This window comes from Mesoplodon bidens (assembly GCF_964165515.1).
Source record: "Mesoplodon bidens genome assembly, chromosome: 17".
Classification (NCBI taxonomy): Eukaryota; Metazoa; Chordata; class Mammalia; order Artiodactyla; family Ziphiidae; genus Mesoplodon; species Mesoplodon bidens.
In genome coordinates, this window is record NC_138174.1 from 32,541,969 (window position 1) to 32,563,785 (window position 21,817).

The following is a 21,817-nucleotide window of genomic DNA, read 5'->3' on the forward strand; positions in this document are numbered from 1 at the left end:
AAATATTTCAGTTAAGGGAAATCTAAGAGAAAGTATCTTAGATTTCTAAGTGATATGATAGAGTCTTGTCACCATCACAAGACTCTTCTCAGAATTCAGTATCTCAGAAGACTCTGAATTTCCTAGACAAAAACCAGCTGTGAATCAGACTATAATTACAGCAAAGATTATAGGCTGCTAAACTTCTTAAAGCTTAAATCATAACACTTGCTACAATCAGAGAGGGTAAGAATAAGCTGAGATGCATTACCTCATAATATAATGACCTGGTATGAATTCTGACCTTTTGATCTTATACTTTAAAACATGTATAACAATTAAATGAATGGATACATATGCCCTAGCTACAGCAACCCAGACAATATCCTTCTTTATGATACTATAATTTTGTTATCTCTAAACAGGAATAAATATGCCCTATACCTACTGGCCATTTTCAAAATCAGCAATCTTTTTCAAGTCACTGAACTGCTACACCCACCAGATACCCTACTTACAATGTCAGTACTACTACCTACATGATGAGACTGTAGTAAAGGTTAAAGAGCCAAATACAGAACTAGCACATCAGCTATTACAATTAAATTTGAAATCCCATTTAGCACATGTGTGTAATATGTAAGTAGACCCCTATTCAACAAGTCAATTATTCAACTTTGAGATGGCTATTTAGGCTATCTTATCATGGCTAACCCATCTAAAAAGAATTATACTCAAAACGATATTTCTTTAGGACACCTACCTAACATGACAATTTGTAAAGCAGGTCATAAACATTTTTAAAGACAAAAATTATCTTTCAAATCACAGAGTATAGAACTTTCTGACATTATCTAAGTTACTAATGCTTTTAACAGAGACAATGTTCCTTTAAGAGGGAAATTCCCTGAAATATCTGTATCACATAACAAACCCCAAAATTTCACTGATGTAACCTCCCCTGCAAAACATATTTCTAATTCAGACTACATGTCCATCACACACCAGGAAGACAGGTTCTTTTACTTATCATCCTCATATCAGGATGATGAACACTACTCTGGGTGCGGGGCAGAGAGCACTGGTGCTGCTCCCATCAGCAATTAATGCTTCCACACAAAAGTTACCTCATCCCCACTGATATTTTCATTGGCCCAAGCAAGTCACATGGTACCACCTAACTTGAAAGGGGCAGGTATGTGCCCAGAAATAGAAAACTGTGTATTGGCCAATAGCATTAATGTCTGCACACTACCCATGGGGATTCTGTCAGGCTTACACTGCAGAAAAGAGATGGCCCTCTGCCATAATGAGTTGCAAAGCAAGAGGGTTCCAAACCTTTCACAAAAGGAATTTCAACTCTGCCTTCTCTGTACACTAACTTAACTCCTTCTTTAATCAATAGCATGGATCTTTATCCTCTCATCAAGAATTGTTTTGTCCCAATACTTTCAAAAAGCTCACTTGAGGAATGTAATAACTGAAAAGCAGACTGAAAGCCATGTTAGCTCCTCATGCCTCTAGACTCTCCACATTTTATCCCTCTTATAGCATCAGAAAAGTAATATATCCAGATCATACTATCTCAGTTCCAAATAGAACTATCTTTGATGCATTTAAGATGCAGTTAGAAATCAGTCAGAGGCAAAACTATTTGACCTCTTCTCCCACAATAATACAGTCAGGAAAACAATACTAAGAATTTAGCTCCTCTAACAATAATTAAATCTAAAATATTCCCAGTCAGTACTTTTGAGGAAAGGCTTTGAACTGCTCAGATGGGACAACAGAATTCATTTTAATCATCATCCTTATTTCTGTTAACATTTCAACCTCCTTTGTGTGTGATCAGGTATCACAAATAATAGAGAGTCAGCGGTATAGAAGAAATAATTCACTGCCAATATTTTTCAAAATATTATGTCATCACCTAAATTCCATAATTCTTTACTGTTATACTTAAAAGAAAGACTTTAAACAGTAGGTCTCTTTTCAGTTACGGGAAATATATTTCCCTTTCTTAGTTTTATCTTCTAATATGCATTAATCTTTTGAAGAATTTAACTCATAATTTACCTAAAGGAAAGGAAAATTATCTTTGAATTTATTATAAATGATAATAATAAAATTAACATAAAATGAAAAGCAAGTCAAAAAGAAAATGAAATAATTTAAAGGAACCAGTGTGTTCAGTGGTGTGTTTCACTAATTTAATTGTATTGAAATCTGATACTTACAAAGGTTCTGGGCAACTTTAGAATCTAGAAATTTAAGTTCTTTAATTCTTTTCTTAATAGCTTTCCTCGCTTCAAAATCTTCCTCTTCTCTTCTCTCTGTAAAACCAAGGAGAGATCCATGTTAACAGTGGTAGGCACTCAATTGCCAAAAGACAGGATATGAACTCTGTCATAAAAGAATCTAAAAAAAGACATAAACTGTTTAAATCAGTTATAAAAATAATAGAATAATAGATATCCCAAGACGTAAACTATTTCAGATAGGGGGTGGCGGCTCTTTCCCTAGAAAAACTACTAAGAGTAAATATTTAGAGGTCTAAACAGCAAAAACAAAAACAAAGCTGATGTGCACTATGGAAACCAATGCTATCAGGTGCAGAATAAGTACAGTTAGCTCATTTGAACAATGTACAGTACACAATTATAAAAGTAAATGTATTACACTTAGGATAGGTTAAGGAGTTAGCTTTAAGAGTGCCAAACAAAGACAAACACCCAGCTGTTTTACGTTTGATATACCTTGTTCATTTAAAAAGACAGCTCATATAAAACTCAAAGAGTAGAATGTTTACAATTTGTTTTCCAAGTTTTTGAAAAATATTCAAATTTTCATAATCAACCTACTTTATCTGAGCTTTTAAAACTCAGCAAATGCATTTAACCTCTCTGTCTTTGCTTAAAAATAAGAGAATAAATACATCATGCTAAACAACAATATATGAACTGTGATTATAGCACAGCACATGACAGTCAAGATTAACAGCTGTAACCAATAAAGTGATCCTGTCATCTTTCCTCTCCTCTCAGTTGCATACGTTGACAGCACTTCTGATGAAAGTAAGTCATCTTTACAAAATTAGGATCTTGATAACAAAGAACAACGGATCAAACTGTTTAGTTAGATACGTACAAATAAATCACTAATGTTGAGGAAGAATAACCTTGAAAACAGTCTTCATATACAAGATAGCATATTATAATTAAATTCTTTGTATATCAGAAAAGCATTATAATTACTTGTTTAGGTACATAGTGTGAAATAGGGATCAAATTTTATACTTTTCAAAATATTTATTAACTAATTATCTCTATAATTTTATGAATAATCAACCATCTTTCTCAACTGATTTTATATTACACTTTTATTCTATGTGTTTTCCTGGACTTCTAATTCTGATCCTTTGTTCCATGTACTACTCTTGTGCTATTATCATTTTGTCTTAAGCACTATAGGATTTATGATATATCTTACTATATAATTGGCTGTTCAAATTACTTTTCTTCCTTTTCTAAACTTGCTTCACTTTTCTCATTTATTTTTCCACAGGAACCTTAGAGTAACTCCACAATTGCAAAAATAAAATCCACTTGAACTGTATTTGAATTGCAAGGCATTTGTAAACAGATTCAGGCAAATTTGATATGTTGACAATTTCTAAACTTCCTAATCATGAACATGACATGTGTCTATAACTTTTCAACTTAACACAGCACTCTGCATAGGCATCCTGTATATTTATTGTTAGTGTTAGGTATCCTAAGTATGTCTATTACACTCCTATTATACTCCTAGGGGGTACTGATTAATTCTAAATTTCCCCACTATACTATGCAACTAGTTACTGCTGGAACACAGAAACTGCTGAATTTTGCATATATGTTTTATAATCATTCACTTTACTTATTTATTCTTTCATTCAAGTAAGAAGTATATATTAAGCACCAACTAAAAAAGACCATGTTAGACAAAACGGAGATGTCTTGGCCTCAAAGAATTTAAGGACCAATCGAGAGGACTGCAAAGTAAATGGCAGTTACAGTACATAGATATATCTTCACTGTTTGGGTAAGAACCACAGGATATTAAAGAAAATTAACCCATACTTGCCAGAGACAGTCTTCATGGAATGAATGATATCTAAGCATAAGCTAGAAAGCGAAAAGAAGTTAGCCAGGTGGCAGAACACTCTATGACATAAATCACAGCAAGATCCTTTTTGACCCACCTCCTAGAGAAATGGAAATAAAGACAAAAATAAACACATGGGACCTAATGAAACTTAAAAGCTTTTGCACAGCAAAGGAAACCATAAACAAGACCAAAAGACAACCCTCAGAATGGGAGAAAATATTTGAAAATGAAGCAACTGACAAAGGATTAATCTCCAAAATTTATAAGCAGCTCATGCAGCTCAATAACAAAAAAACAAACAACCCAATCCAAAAATGGGCAGAAGACCTAAATAGACATTTCTCCACAGAAGATATACAGACTGCCAACAAACACATGAAAGGATGCTCAACATCTTTACTCATTAGAGAAATACAAATCAAAACTACAATGAGATATCATCTCACACCAGTCAGAATGGCCATCATCAAAAAATCTAGAAACAATAAATGCTGGAGGGGGTGTGGAAAAAAGGGAACCCTCTTGCACTGCTGGTGGGAATGTGAATTGGTACAGCCACTATGGAGAACGGTATGGAGGTTCCTTAAAAAACTACAAATAGAACTACCATATGACCCAGCAATCCCACTACTGGGCATATACCCTGAGAAAACCATAATTCAAAAAGAGACATGTACCAAAATGTTCATAGCAGCCCTATTTACAATAGCCCAGAGATGGAAACAACCTAAGTGTCCATCATCGGATGAATGGATAAAGAAGATGTGGCACATATATACAACGGAATATTACTCAGCCATAAAAAGAAATGAAATTGAGCTATTTGTAATGAGGTGGATAGACCTAGAGTCTGTCATACAGAGTGAAGTAAGTCAGAAAGAGAAAGACAAATACTGTATGCTAACACATATATATGGAATTTAAGAAAAAAAAATGTCATGAAGAACATAGGGGTAAGACAGGAATAAAGACACAGACCTACTAGAGAATGGACTTGAGGATATGGGGAGGGGGAAGGGTAAGCTGTGACAAAGTGAAAGAGCGGCATGGACATATATACACTACCAAACGTAAGGTAGATAGCTAGTGGGAAGCAGCTGCATAGCACAGGGAGATCAGCTCGGTGCTTTGTGACCGCCTGGAGGGGTGGGATAGGGAGGGTGGGAGGGAGACGCAAAAGGGAGGGGATATGGAAACATATGTATATGTATAACTGATTAAATTTGTTATAAAGCAAAAAATTGAAAAAAAAATTGAAAAAAATTGAAAAAAATTGAAAAAAAAAGAAGTTAGCCAGGTGGGAAAGGTTTAGGGTGCGGGAAGGAAGGACACAGGTAACGGAGGATAGTGTTTCAGGTTCTGCAAGAACTTGAAGGGCACAATCTGGGGTCTTCCCTGGTGGCGCAGTGGTTGAGAGTCCACCTGCCGATGCAGGGGACGCGGGTTCGTGCCCCGGTCCGGGAGGATCCCACATGCCGCAAAGCGGCTAGGCCCATGAGCCATGGCCACTGGGCCTGCACGTCCGGAGCCTGTGCTCCGCAACGGGAGAGGCCATAACAGTGAGAGGCCCACGTACCACAGAAAAAAAAATATAATAATAAGAGCTGGACTTCCTTGGCAGCGCAGTGGTTAAGAATCTGCCTACCAATGAAGGGGACTCGGGTTCGATCCCTGGTCCAGGAAGATCCCACATGCCACAGAGCAACTAAGTGCATGCGCCACAGCTACTGAGCCTGTGCTCTAGAGCCCGCAAGCCATAACTACTGAGCCTGTGTGCCACAACTACTGAAGCCCCGTGCCTATAGCCCGTACTCTGCAATAAGAGATGCCACCACAATGAGAAGCCCGCACGCCACAACGAAGAGTAGCACCAGTTCACCGCAACTAGAGAAAGCCCGCACGCAGCAACGAAGACCAAACGCAGCCAAAAATTAATTAATTAATTAATTAATTAATTTTTTAAAAAGAAGAATAAGAGCAAAGAATACTGGGTGTAAATAAATGACACCAGAAATTAATCAGACACCAGATCATGCAAGACCTTTTAAGCCATGATAAGAATTCTGGCTTTTACCCTCAGAGCAATGTGGAGCCAGTGAAGGCTTAAATATGAGAGAGACATCAAAAGAACTGCATTTTAGAAAAAACTCAGCCTACTGAAGGTGTATTGGAAGAGTGGCAAAAATAATGGTAGATGGGCAAGACAGAAGGGAGTTGTAGTAATCTAAATGAGAAAAAAATGGGACCTCACCCAGACCACCAGGATGGAGAGAATGGATGAGCCCTCAAAGCAAAATCCAGTCCAGACCCATCTCCAGAGTTCCAACTTGACTATCCAACTGCCTACTCTCATACCTCTACTTGGATGTCTAATGGGCACCTTCAACTTCACGTGTCCAAAACCCACATTCACACACCTCCATGCTGCTCTTCCTGGAATTTCCCTCATCTTAGAAATGGGAATGCTGTTACTGCAATTGCTCAAGTCACAAAGCTTGAAGTCATCCTCTTTCCATTAACCCCAAACTACATTTAGTGCATCAGTGAACCCCATCAATTCTAACTCTAAAATATTCACTAAAATTTAATATTAAATTTAAAATTTAATATTCACTAAAATAAGCAGGGGCTACTATACTCCCCTGCTTGTGGCTACCATCCTTTCTCACCTGGATCACAATTGCTTTCTAACTAGTCTCCCTATTTCCAAGCTTGACCAACTGCAGTCTCTTCACCACAATGCAGCAAAAGACTCCTGTTAAACCTTAACAGAAAAGGTTTACTTCTCTCACTTCCTTATGAAGAATAGCACCCCGACCCCTGCCCAGTATTCTCTATCACCATCACTCTGCCTTTTTTCTCCTCCAAAGCACTTACTCCTCACATATCATAAATCTGATACTGCCTCTCTCCCCCCATTAGAAAGCAAGTTGTTAGAGGCAGGAACTTTGTTCACTGTTGTATACTGAGTACCAAGCCTGGAACATAGCAGAAGCTCAGTATATGTCTGTAGGTATGTATGTACCTGCAGACTAAAGGAGAAAGAAGGGTTTAAGTAACCAGGCAGATGATGATGGTGTTGTTTATTTAATTCAGCAACAAATGGGGAACAGTTTTGACGTAGTCCAGTTTTAAACATGTGTAGTTTGAGGAGCTCTTTTATCTCCACATGGTCATGTACAAGAGGTAGCTGAATGTACAGAAGAGAAACCTGAAACAGTGATACAGGTATCAGTCCTAATAATTATTCTACTGACTGTCACAGGTTCTCCAGGTATCCGCAAATAATGACACATTTGTCTCCTTATTCCTAGTGTTGAAATCTTTTCCTTGTCTTGTTACACTGGTTAACATTTTCAGATGAAGGCGAGTAAACATTTTATTAGTGAACTTCCTTTCCTCAACCTGACCAAATGGCAATCCTTTACTCTTTAGAAAATGCATACATTTTATTTTCCTATCTTTATCCTCAAGAAAAAGGCTGATTCTAAGTTTTTAAAAATCAGTTTATCTGTCAACAGCAGTAACCTGCCACATTCTGAAACATTTTCTGGTCTACGTAAAGAAAAAAGTCAAAGAAACGAATAACCTTAAATTTTAAATAATATTGACTGAACATCTACTAGGCATTGCACTGAACACTTTCTGTTGCACTTGCTTATATAATTCTCATAAGAGTAATACTATTTCTGCGACTACTATCATCATCATCATAATCATGATGAGAAAGATAATGCTTAAGGTAAGTAGCTTTAAAAGCAACAGATCTGATAAAAGAATAAGGGTCACTACACTTTGACTCCAATATTCTTTCCACTAGTTGTAAAATATGTTAGGTGTCACATTAAGAAAAGAAAAAAGTTTATCTAGCAATCTTGACCACTTTAACCTGCAAATCAGAAACTGAAGCAATTTTAACCAATTCTGCTTTTTTATAAAAATGACAAATAAGACTCTTATTGAGTTTAATGTATCAGCATACCCATAATGCAATGAAATCATGGCTTTCTCCTCTCTTCTCTGCTCCATATAGTCAAAGGATGGCTGGGGAAGGATGGAATGGAAATAGGGTAAAGGGAGGAAGAAACAGAGTTTTCTAAGATAGAAAACAAGATTCAAAAAAAAAAAAAAAAAAAAAACAAGGTAGAAATATGCTTATGTAGATATGATGAAACCAGATAATCAGTTTATTATCCAAACAGACTGATTTGGTTAAAATCTTTCATACTGAGAAATAATGAAAAGTACTTCTGGGGAAAAAATACAGCCAGATAATGGACTGCCTCAAATCAGAGTTAAAACCAGTGAAAATGTTTATGCAAAGGTCACTGATAAATCAGGATATACATGTTGACAACAACAGGGATGCATTAAAGAGGAATAAGAATAAAGGAGGCTGTTTAGCGGGAATGAAATTTTTTCACAAAATCCTATTTCAGTTTCCCATGCTGACAGTATCTCTATGGAATACTAGCCAGGAGAGTGCAGGCTCCTGCAGGGAACTCAGGTTTGGAATCTCAATGCCACGTTCTGCCATCCTGGCCCCACAGAGTACCAGACACAGTCCACTGCAGCTTACATCCCTCACCTGGAGACATTGGCCCTCTAAGGACTTGTGAGAATGATGTGAAATGATCATTACCTTCCTGAAACCATCCCCTACCTCTGCAGTGACAGAGAAATAAGGGATAAGAAACAGAGTGCCTGACCACAGCTCAAGAGCCCAGAGGCGAGCACATTTTAGACTCATCCCATCCACTGGTGGAGCTACTATTCTAAACCCAGTACCAATACATTTTCACTAAAAGACTAGCTCTCCTCAAGTATGAGTCATAAAATCAGATTATTAGTGCCATCTGTACTTGTGATCTAGCTTTTCTGCCATTAGAAGTCCGTGTTTAACCTTACTTCCTAGAGATGTTGAGTAAGGCTACATTTTTCCGAGAGAAGATTAATCCTGTTCAAGAATGGTTCTGATCACTAACACAGCATATGCCGCATTTCATGAGGGTTTTATGTCAGAAAGAAGTCAAAGATGACAAAACTCTTTGTTGCCGAGAGCCATGAACTGAAAAAGTCTTTTTAAATTACATTTTCTCTTTATTCTTTTCCTATTTTCAAAGTTTCAAAAATAGCAGCAAAATTATATAAAGAATCTCCTTTCAAAATCTTTTCTTTCATACTAAATTTTCCACTAAATATCACAGTTCCATGGTACATGGTTATACATCTTACTCTAGTTCATTTTCCATTATTTTCTAATCAGATTGATTAAAAATGTGACCTTTTTCTAGGAATAGGATTCCACATAAATTTTACAGTACATTAACCACTGCAAACAATTCTAGAATATGCACAATTCTCACAATTCTAAATGTGTGAGTAGCTAGTAGAAGCAAAAAATGTAGTAAATACTATAGTTTCTCTTTCCACAGTTGAGTATTTTAAATCAGTAAATGTGACTAATAATTTTTTATTCTATTTTTGTCAGAGCTTCCTGGGTAACTATCTTATGACAATGTTTTAAAAATACTAAGCATTTTAATTTTTTTCTGGTTTTCATTTAGTACAAGTGCTATTAAATTTTACATGTTATATGTTTAAAATAAATTACCTTTTTTTGTTCATTAGATTATTATAGCACTAGCCTTCAGAGGATAAAAGGAAGTGACTGAATGATTAAATAACCATTCTCTATGACACTGAAAGAAGCCAATAAAAATCATCTCAACTACAGAAATAAAGCGAACATAAATCATATGATTAGGAAATGAAAACTGAGGCCTACCACAATCTTCAAATGGGGTGAAAGGTGGGGGCAGGGAGAGAGCTATAAACTAGAGATTATTTGCACAATTGTGGTTGTTTTTCTTCCTGACTTTTCTAACTACTGAGGTTCTAAGAGGCCAATAAAGAGTATCAAAAATTTATTGGGCCGAAATTTAGAAGCAAACAGCCCTTGAATATGAAGTTTAACTACCTCATCTATCAGCGAGGAAACCTAAGTAGAGAAAATATGAGTTACTTGCCCGAGGTCACACAAAGGCCTCGGCTGTCACCAGATCCCAGACAAGAACACTGACCACTGCATCACAGGCCCAGAGCAGCTCTGGGGCAGGGAATCTGCAGCAGGAAAACAGTCTGCAACCAAGCTCATAAGAGGAAGTTAATTCCCCAAGTGTTGCTTTTTCAGGTAATGGAATTTTCCCTTGCTGCACATGTTCACTGGGAGAGTAGGTGAGGCAGTGAGTGGACCTGGGGAAGGAAGAGAAATGCTTGGTCTCCTGAACACAATGAGCAGAATTTAAAGTTATGGAAAAAAACTATACTTCCAAAGGTAAAGTTCAGAATTCACCCATCACTACTCTCACATGGTGGCTCTCTTTGGATGAGGCTCAGTTATTCAGCTACATGGGGTGAACGGAACAGACCTGGGAGTCTTAGGGGTGGTATTGAGAACAGGTGTATGGCTGAGAAAAGAAAGCAGATTTCTGAGAGTTAGTACTGCTGGAGTTGTGATAGGACGATATGGTTTCAAGGAACATTTAGGCAGCTCAAAGACAGAAGATACAAAATACATAGAAAAAAGTGAAAACTTGGAATAAATCAGCATTTTTTAAGTTGGCACTATCCCCTTGGCAAAATATCCAAGTAAACACATTGGTACTGAAAACTATAATTGTATAAATAGCTTTAGTCATATCTGATCTGTCAAACCCAGTTTTAATATTTCTAGGCACAAAAATAAATGGCTATGTGCCTAACTGCAAAGAAAATAAATAGGGCAGATTATTTTTTTACTCAAATATTAATATATGACTGCCATAACTAATCAGAGCATTTTACTAGCAAAAAGATGTCTGTTTGGCAACCCAAGGCTAAGAATTATATAGTATATAAGAAGACTAGTTGAAGCACTAAATAAAATCTTATGGAATAGATGATTTCAACACCAGTAACGATCAAAAGTATAGCAAATAAATGCACATTTCTCTATATGATTAGAAGACAAGGGTATAAAACAACTTTTCTTGAAGGACTTTTTCTCTATAACTCAAGTCCTATATGGATAAGGGAAAAGGATTTCACTATTTAACAAGCCTTGAACTAGAGTGTAGCTAGATTTTTTTTAACGATATACAAAAGGATTATTAAGGCCTTGAGAACGCACTTTATAAAAAACTTAAAACATATACTTCAAAATGATCACATGATTTCTACATACTTAACTAAAAGCAATTTCTTTTCTAGATCTCTTTTTCCTATATGAAAAAACAAGCTGATCAAAACAAACTGTTATAGAAACTACTTGATCTCTAAGGACCTTTGCAACCACAGAAATTAGCAATATTGCTCATCTCAAAAGTATTACCACTACAAACTAAAAGAACCACTTTCTTCAGGTTCCCTTGTGTGTAAACACCCCTTCATGACCAAAGACATAGATAGCAGAAAAACAGGAGTTCAAACCAAATAAAATTACCAACACCCTTCAAAATCACATATTCAACAACTTTTTTTAACTTAACAAGCTTTGCTGGGGTGAAAAATAACCCTAGGGCAGTTAAGCCTATTTATCATGTATATCTTAGTGTTAATTGTTTTAATTAAATTAGTTACAAATTGAGATGAGTTTTGATTGAATAAACCATAGGTATGAGGGAAGAAAGTAAAAGGAATCACTCAGCTACCAGAGAATGAAGCCCATTCTCACATGATCTTTCTTGGCTCATCACAACTTCTTATAAAAACATCCCTAAATTGTATCCTCAAAATCTCCCCACTATAAGGAATGTTTCTAGAACCCACCCCTATGAATTATTTCTGAATGTGGCTGTTTCCCAGTCATGGAATAATATGTGTATTCATAAAAAATAATTTTTCTAACTATTGTTTTTGCCAATACAAGCTACTCCCATATATACTCTGATGATATTAGAAAGTAGAAATATACCTCTGCTAAAGAAATTACAAAGCACAGAATAAGAGTTAATGTATGACATGCTAATTCATACACAAAAGAATCAACTGAAGGGGAAAAGAACCCTATTATGAAAAGAAAGAGAACTCAGTGTACATTCCTAATTTAAAAGAAGGATTAAGTCCAAATGAGGACACAGGTAATTCAGGATATCTAGCATGCTGTAGAATGGAAAGACTTAATAAGCCAACTTATTAGTATTTGTACACACAGTGCTAAGTAACCTGGGCATAGAAAAAGTAACAATAAATTATATTAACTGACAGATATAAAGCAATGCCATATTAAATAGGGAAAAGGTCGATGCTCTCACTCCCTCTTCAAGAACACCAGAATCACAACTAACTGCTGAACAATCATCGACAGGAAGACACTGGAACTCACCAAAAAAGACACCCCACATGGAAAGACAAAGGAGAAGCCGCAATGAGATTGTAGGGATAAATAAAATAAAATATCACAATCAAATCACAATAAAATCAAATTGCATCACAATAAAATCAAATCGCATAACTGCTGGGTGGGTGACTCACAAACCGGAGAAAACTTATACCACAGAAGACCACCCACTGGAGTGAAGGTTCTGAGCCACACGTCATGCTTCCCAACCTGGGGGTCTGGCAACGTGAGGAGGAATTCCTAGAGAATAAGACTTTGAAGGCTAGCGGGATCTGACTGCAGGACTTCGGCACGACTAGGTGAAACAGAGACTCCACTCAGGGCACACAAAATGTAGTGTGCGCATCAGGACCCAGAGGAATGAGCAGTGACCCCATAGGAGACTGCACCAGACCTACCTGCTAGTGTTGGAAGGTCTCCTGCAGAGGCGGGGGGGTGGCTGTGGCTCACCAAGGGACAAGAACACTGGCAGCAGAAGTTCTGGAAAATACTTCTTGGGGTGAGCCTGCCCAGAGTCCACCATTAGCCCCAACAAAGAGCCCGGGTAGGCTCCAGGGCTGGGTAGCCTCAGGCGGAACAACCAACAGGGAAGGGAACCTGCCCCACACATCAGCAGACGAGGCGATTACAGTTTTACTGAGCTCTGCCCACCAGAGCAACAGACACCTCTACCCACCACCAGTCCCTCCCATCAGGAAATTTCCAAAAGCCTCTTAGAGAGCCTCATCCACCAGAGGGCAGACAGCAGAAGCAAGAAGAACTACAATCGTGCAGCCCGTGGAAAGAAAACCACACTCACAGAAAACTAGACAAGATGAAAAGGCAGAGGACTATGTACTAGATGAAGGAACAAGATAAAACCCCAGAAAAACGACTAAATTAAATAGAGATAGGCAATCTTACAGAAAAAGAATTCAGAATAATGATAGTGAAGATGATCCAGGCACTCGGGAAAAGAATGGAGGCAAAGATAGAAAAGATGAAAGAATTGTTTAACAAAGACCTAGAAGAATTAAAGAACAAACAAACAGAGATGAACAATACAATAACGGAAATGAAAAATACCCTAGAAGGAATCGATAGCAGAATAACTGAGGCAGAAGAATGGATAAGTGACCTGGAAGACAGAATGGTGGAATTCACCGCTGTGGAACAGAATGAAAAAAAAAAAAACAATGAAAAGAAATGAAGACAGCTGAAGAGACCTCTGGGACAACATTAAACGCAACAACATTTGAATTATGGGGGTCCCAGAAGGACAAGAGAGATACAAAGGACCAGAGAAAATATTTGAAGGGATTATAGTAAAAAACTTCCCTAACATGCGAAAGGAAATAGCCCAAGCCCAGGAAGGGCAGAAAGTCCCATACAGGATAAACCCAAGGAGAAACACGCCGAGACACATAGTAATCAAATCGGCAAAAATTAAAGAAAAAGAAAAATTATGGAAAGCAGCAAGGGAAAAACGACAAATAACATACAAGGGAACTCCCATAAGGTTAACAGCTGATTTCTCAGCAGAAACTCTACAAGCCAGAAGGGAGTGGCATGATATACTTAAAGTGATGAAAGGGAAGAACCTATAACCAAGATTACTCTACCCAGAAATGTTCTCATTCAGTTTCAATGGAGAAATCAAAAGCTTTACAGACAAGCAAAGCTAACAGAATTCAGCACCACCAAACCAGGTCTACAATAAATGCTAAAGGAACTTTTCTAGGTGGGAAACAAAAGAGAAGAAAAAGACCTACAAAAACAAACCCAAAGCAATTTAAAAAATGGTCATAGGAACACACATATCGATAATTACCTTAAAGGTGAATGGATTAAATGCTCCAACCAAAAGACACAGGCTTGCTGAATGGATACAAAAACAAGACCCCTATATATGCAGTCTACAATGGACACATTTCAGACCTAGGTACACATACAGACTGAAAGTGAGGGGATGGAAAAAGATATTCCATGCAAATGGAAATCATAAGAAAGCTAGAGTAGCAATACTCATATCAGATAAAATAGACTTTAAAATAAAGAATCTTACAAGGAAGGACAAGGAAGGACACTATGTAATGATCAAGAGATCAAACCAAGAAGAAGATATAACAATTATAAATATATATGCACCCAACATAGGATCACCTCAATACATAAGGCAAGTGCTAACAGCTTTAAAAGAGGAAATCGACAGTAACACAATAATAGTGCAGGACTTTAACACCTCACTTACACCAATGGACAGATCAGCAAAACCAAAAATTAACAAGGAAACACAAGCTTTAAATCACACAATAGACTGGACAGATTTAACTGATATTATTAGGACATTCCATCCAAAAAGAGCAGATTACACTTTCTTCTCAAGTGCGCACGGAACATTCTCCAGGATAGATCACAGCTTGGGTCACAAATCAAGTCTCAGTAAATGTAAGAAAACTGAAATCATATCAAGCATCTTTTCTGACAACAACACTATGAGATTAGATATCAATTATAGGGAAAAAAACGTAAAATACACAAACACATGGAGGCTAAAAAATACGTTACTAAATAACCAAGAGATTACTGAAGAAATGAAAGAGGAAATCAGAAAATACCTAGAGACAAATGACAATGAAAACACGATGATCCAAAACCCATGGGATGCAGCAAAAGCAGTTCCAAGAGGGAAGCTTATAGCTATACAAGCCTACCTCAAGAAACAAGAAAAATCTCAAATAAACAATCTAACCTTACACCTAAAGGAACTAGAGAAAGAAGAACAAACAAAACACAAAGTTAGCAGAAGGAAAAAATCATAAAGATCAGAGCAGAAATAAATGAAATAGAAACAAAGAAAACAATAGCAAAGATCAATAAAACTAAAAGCCGGTTCTTTGAGAAGATAAAATTGATAAACCATTAGCCAGACACATCAAGAAAAAGAGGGAGAGGATTCAAATCAATAAAATTAGAAATGAAAAAGGAGAAGTTAAAACAGACAACACAGAAATACAAAGCATCCTAACTAAGAGACTACTACAAGCAACTCTATGCCAATAAAATGGACAACCTGGAGAAATGGACAAATTCTTAGAACATTATAACATTCCAAGACTGAACCAGAAACAGAAAATGTGAACAGACCAATCATAAGTAATGAAATTGAAACTGTGATTAAAAATCTTCCAACGAACAAAAGTCCAGGACCAGATGGCTTTACAGGTGAATTCTATCAAACATTTAAAGAAGAGCTAACACCCATCCTTCTCAAACTCTTCCAAAAAACTGTAGAGGAAGGAACCCTCCAAAACTCATTCTATGAGGTCACCATCACCCTGATACCAAAACCAGACAAAGATACTACAAAAGAAGAAAATTACAGACCAATACCACTGATGAATATGGATGCAAATATCCTCAACAGAACACTAGCAAACAGAATCCAACAACACGTTAAAAGGATCATACACCATGATCAAGTGAGATTTATTCCAGAGATGCAAGGATTATTCAATATATGCAAATCAATCAATCTGATACACCATATTAACAAACTGAAGAATAAAAACCATACGATCATCTCAATAGATGCAGAAAAAGCTTTTGACAAAATTCATCACCCATTTAACATAAAAACTCTCCAGAAAGTGGGCATGGAGTGAACCTACTCCAACATAATCAGGTCATATACGACAAACCCACAGCAAACATCATTCTCAATGGCGAAAAACTGAAAGCATTTCCTGTAAGATCAGAAGCAAGACAAGGATGCGCACTCTCACCACTATTATTAAACATAGTTTTGGACGTCCTAGCCATGGCAATCAGAGAAGAAAAAGAAATAAGAGGAATACAAGTTGGAAAAGAAGAAATAAAACTGTCACTGTTCGCAGATGACATGATACTATACATAAAGAATCCTAAAGATGCCACCAGAAAACTACTAGAGCTAATCAATGTATTTGGTAACGTTGCAGAATACAATATTAATGCCCAGAAATCTCTTGCATTCCTATACACTAACGATGAAAAATCTGAAAGAGAAATTATGGAAACACTCCAATTTACCATTGCAACAAAAAGAATAAAACACCTAGGAATAAACCTACCTAGGAAGACAAAAGACCTGTATGCAGAAAACTATAAGACACTGAAGAAAGAAATTAAGGATGATACCAACAAATGAGAGATATACCACGTTCTTGGACTGGAAGAATCAATATTGTGAAAATGACTATACTACCCAAAGCAATCTACAGATTCAATGCAATCCCTATCAAATTACCAATGGCATTTTTTACAGAACTAGAACGAAAAGTCTTAAAATTTGTATGGAGACACAAAAGATCCCGAATAGCCAAAGCAGTCTTGAGGGAAAAAAACGGAGTTAGAGGAATCAGACTCCCTGACTTCAGACTATACTACAAAGCTACAGTAATCAAGACAATATGGTAATGGCACAGAAACAGAAATATAGATCAATGGAACAGGATAGAAAGCCCAGAGATAAATCCATGCACCTATGGTCAACTAATCTATGACAAAGGAGGCAAGGATATACAATGGAGAAAAGACAGTCTCTTCAATAAGTGGTGTTGGGAAAATTGGACAGCTACATGTAAAAGAATAAAATTACAACACCCCCTAACAGCATACACAAAAATAAACTCAAAATGGATTAGAGACCTAAATGTAAGTCCGAGCACTATAAATCTCTTAGAGGAAAACATAGGAAAAACACTCTTTGACATAAATCACAGCAAGATATTTTTTGATCCACCTCCTAGAGTAATGTAAATAAAAATGAAAAGAAACAAACGGGACCTAACGCAACTTAAAAGCTTTTGCACAGCAAAGGAAAACATAAACAAGACAAAAAGACAACCATCAGAATGGGAGGAAATATTTGCAAATGAATCATCAAAGGATTACTCTCCAAAATATATAAACAACTCATGCAGCTCAATATTAAAAAAAACAAGCACCCAATCCAGAAATGGGCAGAAGACCTAAATAGACATTTCTCCAAAGAAGATATACAGATGGCCAAGAAGCACATGAAAAGCTGCTCAACATCACTAATTATTAGAGAAATGCAAATCAAAACTACAATGAGGTATCACCTCACACCAGTTAGAATGGGCATTTTCAGAAAATCTACAAACAAATGCTGGAGAGGGTGTGGAGAAAAGGGAACCTTCTTGCACTGTTGGTGGGAATGTAAATTGATACAGCCGCTATGGAGAACAGTATGGAGGTTCCTTAAAAAACTAAAAATAAAATTACCATATGACCCAGCATCCCACTACTGGGCACATACCCAGAGAAAACCGTAATTCAAAAAGACACATGCATGCCAATGTTCATTGCAGCACTATTTACAATAGCAAGGTCATGGAAGTAACCTAAATGCCCATCGACAGAGGAATGGATAAAGAAGATGTGGTGCATATATACAATGGAATATTACTCAGCCATAAAAAGGAAAGAAATTGGGTCATTTGTAGAGATGTGGATGGACTTAGAGACTGTCATACAGAGTGAAGTAAGTCAGAAAGAGAAAAACAAATATCGTATATTAACACATATATGTGGAACCTAGAAAATGGAACAGATGAACCGGTTTGCCGAGCAGAAATTGAGACACAGTTGTACAGAACAAACATATGGACATCAAGGGGGGAAAGCAGCAGGGGCTGGGGGTGGGGGTGTGATGAATTCAGAGATTGGGATTGACATGTATACACTGATGTGTATAAAATGCATGACTAATAAGAAAAAAATTAGAAGTAAACATAAAAAAAAAGAAAAACAGTAATATAAATAAATAAATAAATAAATAAATAAATAGGGAGCAGGTCATCCCTGAAGTATCAGTGTGCAGGGAAAACAATACAGAGTTTCATCAAAGTGGCCTGCAAGACTATCCAAAATTGGTAGGAGAAGTGTGATCAGACATAAAAATGACCATTATTCCAAAATACTGAGAAAGAACTTAAGGTTTAAGAAGCAGAATTTTACAATGAACATAATTCTATTCAATGACAGCATGCTTACATTCTTCAGGATGTTGTTTTTTGCAAAAAACTAATCAGAGTGTGGAAGATACACACAAATTTCACATTAACATTTTAGTGTTAGGAAAAGAAAAATGTAGCTCTGGTACTCTATCATAAAAACCTTGGACTTTTCTACAACTATGGGTTTGGCATTGCCCTGGGAAAGGGGTATATATGTCTGTCGTCTCTGATCAAAAAGATGCCGTAGTGTGTGTTTGTGTGTGTGTGTGTGCGCGCGCGCGTGCATGGGAGCCAGTATAGGGAAGAAGAGATGGAGACAATGCCTGGATGTTTATTCAATTCAATTCAACCTTAATTATACAGCCTTTCTGATAAGTAGTTATCCTGTCCCTCTGATTTTATATTCCTGTCTCTGATAGCTCAGTTGAAAATTCAAGTTATTTCCCTGATTTCTCAGTTATTGAATCTTTATTCCTCTGTTCCAGGATACTGCCCATGTTCTAGATCACTCTGGTCTCCAGGTGCTCTACCTAAAATGGAGCTCCATTATTTGTCTGGGTTATTTTCTAGAATCAACTATTATGTGCTAATTTCCTTCCCATAACCACCTGAACTTTGGCTCATGTACACACCTGTTTTCCGTGCATCACCTTCCTTTGATGCAACCCAAATGTTCCATATATACCTTTCCACTATAGGGAAGTTGTTAAGGGAGCACTAAGAGGGTACATGTTATACTGTGACTAGGAAGCTGTTCTAAAAATGATCTTTATTTGGCAGACAAGAAATTGGGGAGTTATTGCTTGATGGGTACAGAGTGTCAGCTGGAGAAGATGAAAAAGTTCTAGTGATGGATGGTGGTAATGGCTGTGCAACAGTGTGAATGTGTTTAATGCCATAGAACTGTGCTTCAAAATAATTTAAACTGTAAAATCCTGTTATGTAAATTAACCACAATTTTCAAAAATAGGAAAACTATTAAGGCTGGATTTCAAACCATTTTTTTAGTAATATTAATTTGACCTCTCCTTGATTTGCAAATATATGTAGGAATGAGTACAAACTTTTTTTTCTAAAAGAAGAAACAGAAATCTAAGTGATTCCAAAATTCTTGAACCAGACCAAGCTGGGATCACTTAAAATGCGTATGGTTTTTCCCACTTTCCCAAGAAGTGGTGAGGCCAAGATGGTACTTACTCTGCACAATACCCCCACACATACATATACAGTGGTTTGACTACTTCTCTGATGACACAGAAAATACTGCTACAAAAGAATCCTTCCTCTCTTACCCCTCAACCTGGATTATCTCTTCAAATTGTACAAGGAATTTAATTATTGGGCGATTCAGTGTTTTAAGTACCTAATCATATTGCCATTTTCTTGAATGTCACAACCCAGCTCTCAGATTTCTAAGAATATGGTAGTCTACGTCAACTACTCTGCAATTAGAGATGACAAGTGAGAAAACAAGGGTGGATTTTTATACAAAAGGAGATCTAATTCCTCTTCTCACTTCTTCTTATCCCTCCACTTTAAGAGGTTAGGCACAGAGTGTAGTCCTCCCGCCTTTTAATTCCTTCTGTGCTAAAGAGTTGGCACAGGTAAGAGAGCCTGACATTTTCCAGCACTGGAATTGACCCTCTCATCTCCTTGGTTGCTGCTCCATCTAGGCAGCTGTTACATGGGTTCGTAGCCTCAAACCACTTACCTGAGGCCAGAGAGTCCTATTTAGCATATTCAGACAAAAGCCACTGTAATAAAACGGTTTTATCTTCCTGTGCTGTGGATCCCTATGGGTATATCTTACCATATAAAAAGGAAAAAGGAGAGCTGATCCAAGACTGGATTCAGAAACCCCAGATGCTTTATAATCTCCAAGCCCAACAAAAATTCCTAAGAATTTAAGAGGAACATAATTTCCACCTCCTTCCAAATGTCTATATTTAGAGTTACTGGTTTTTAAATCATAATTTCCCAATGTCTTCCAGCCTGCCTCCTGAAAACCATCTTACCTTTAGTAGACTAACCAAATGTGCTATTAAAAGGAAAAAAGAAAGTACTTAACAGACCATTCTGTGAAAGGGGAAGGGAAGAAACCTTTCATTAATGGGAATGCAGTGGCTTAAACCTTATTAGAGAACCTTACTTTAAACTCAATTACTTCACAATTTTGTTGGGCCACCTGACACTTGAGCAGAGAAGCATTAACATCTTAGTGGAGAAGAATCTCTACAGGAACTGAAACATCACTTACTGTAAACTATCTAACCTTACTAATTAAAAACTCTCTAGTTTAAATCCTGTATGAAAATCTCAGACATTAAAAGTTAATGAACAAAAGACATATACCAATAAGCCAATGCAGAACAGGAAATGAAATATTAAACAAAACAACAATTTTGACATCTAGGAACACCTATTAATTGGAACTCTCTGGTGTACGTCAAAATTCCTAATCTTTAATATGTTTTAATATATTGTATTTCTATTCTTAAGACTATTCTACTTCATGCTAGAAACATCAACTCCATATATAAAATGATTACTTGAATTTCTGAAAGCTTCAAATCCTTTTTTTCCCCAATTAAAATGGAGAGTAAAAAAATCATCTAATAAAAATCTCAATTTACAACAAGAAAACTAAAGCAGAGTGAGGCTAAGAGTCTGACAAATGCACATCAGGATTCCAGACTCCTTTTCTTGTACTTACTCCACTGGAAATTTTACCATCCTGGCTACTTGAAACCTATCTAGTCTACCTATCAGTAGAAACTGCAAATGTGATGATGTGAGAAGTGAATAGAATTAAAGGCGGAGAGTTATTCTACCCTGCAGAGAAAGTAGAGCCAGATAATAATTGGAGATGATAACTGAAGATTAATTTTTTTTCTTTGCTGAGATTTTTCCCACAGCCTTGCCATTTCAGGATCAATGGCATTTATTTCCTCTGGGGTAAAGATAACACTTAGAATGAGAGGTCATCCCTCAACACTGAGTATAAAATTAGATTACTGTTAATATCTACAGTGAGACAAAAGTCTTGAAAGCTATGTGGTTCAATTGCAAGAACTGAGTACTTAGAGGGAAAAAAATTTTAATGCATTTGCAGAATTTTCCTTTAACTACATAAAACTGAGGACAGGATCCCACGAGCAGTGGAAAGGAAAGATGCAGAATGTAAGGGAAGCACAAAGTCTTAGACACAGGAAAGACAAAAAAACCCTTCTTGGGCCAATGGAGAATTTGTAGGGGATCAGATTTTAGACCCAACTGTAGAGGGTGTGCTCCCCTCCTCCTCCCACAG

General features: G+C 36.8%; 1 protein-coding gene across 1 annotated transcript in view; it reads right to left on the reverse strand.

Moving 5' to 3' along the window:
• Positions 1 to 21,817, reverse strand: part of DIAPH3 (diaphanous related formin 3) — a 538,397-nt gene that overhangs the window by 281,367 nt on the left and 235,213 nt on the right. Inside the window, exon 18 of the mRNA XM_081214488.1 lies at positions 2,217 to 2,312. Within this exon, the coding sequence (XP_081070614.1) occupies positions 2,217 to 2,312 (96 nt within the window). The remainder of the gene's footprint in view (positions 1 to 2,216; positions 2,313 to 21,817) is intronic.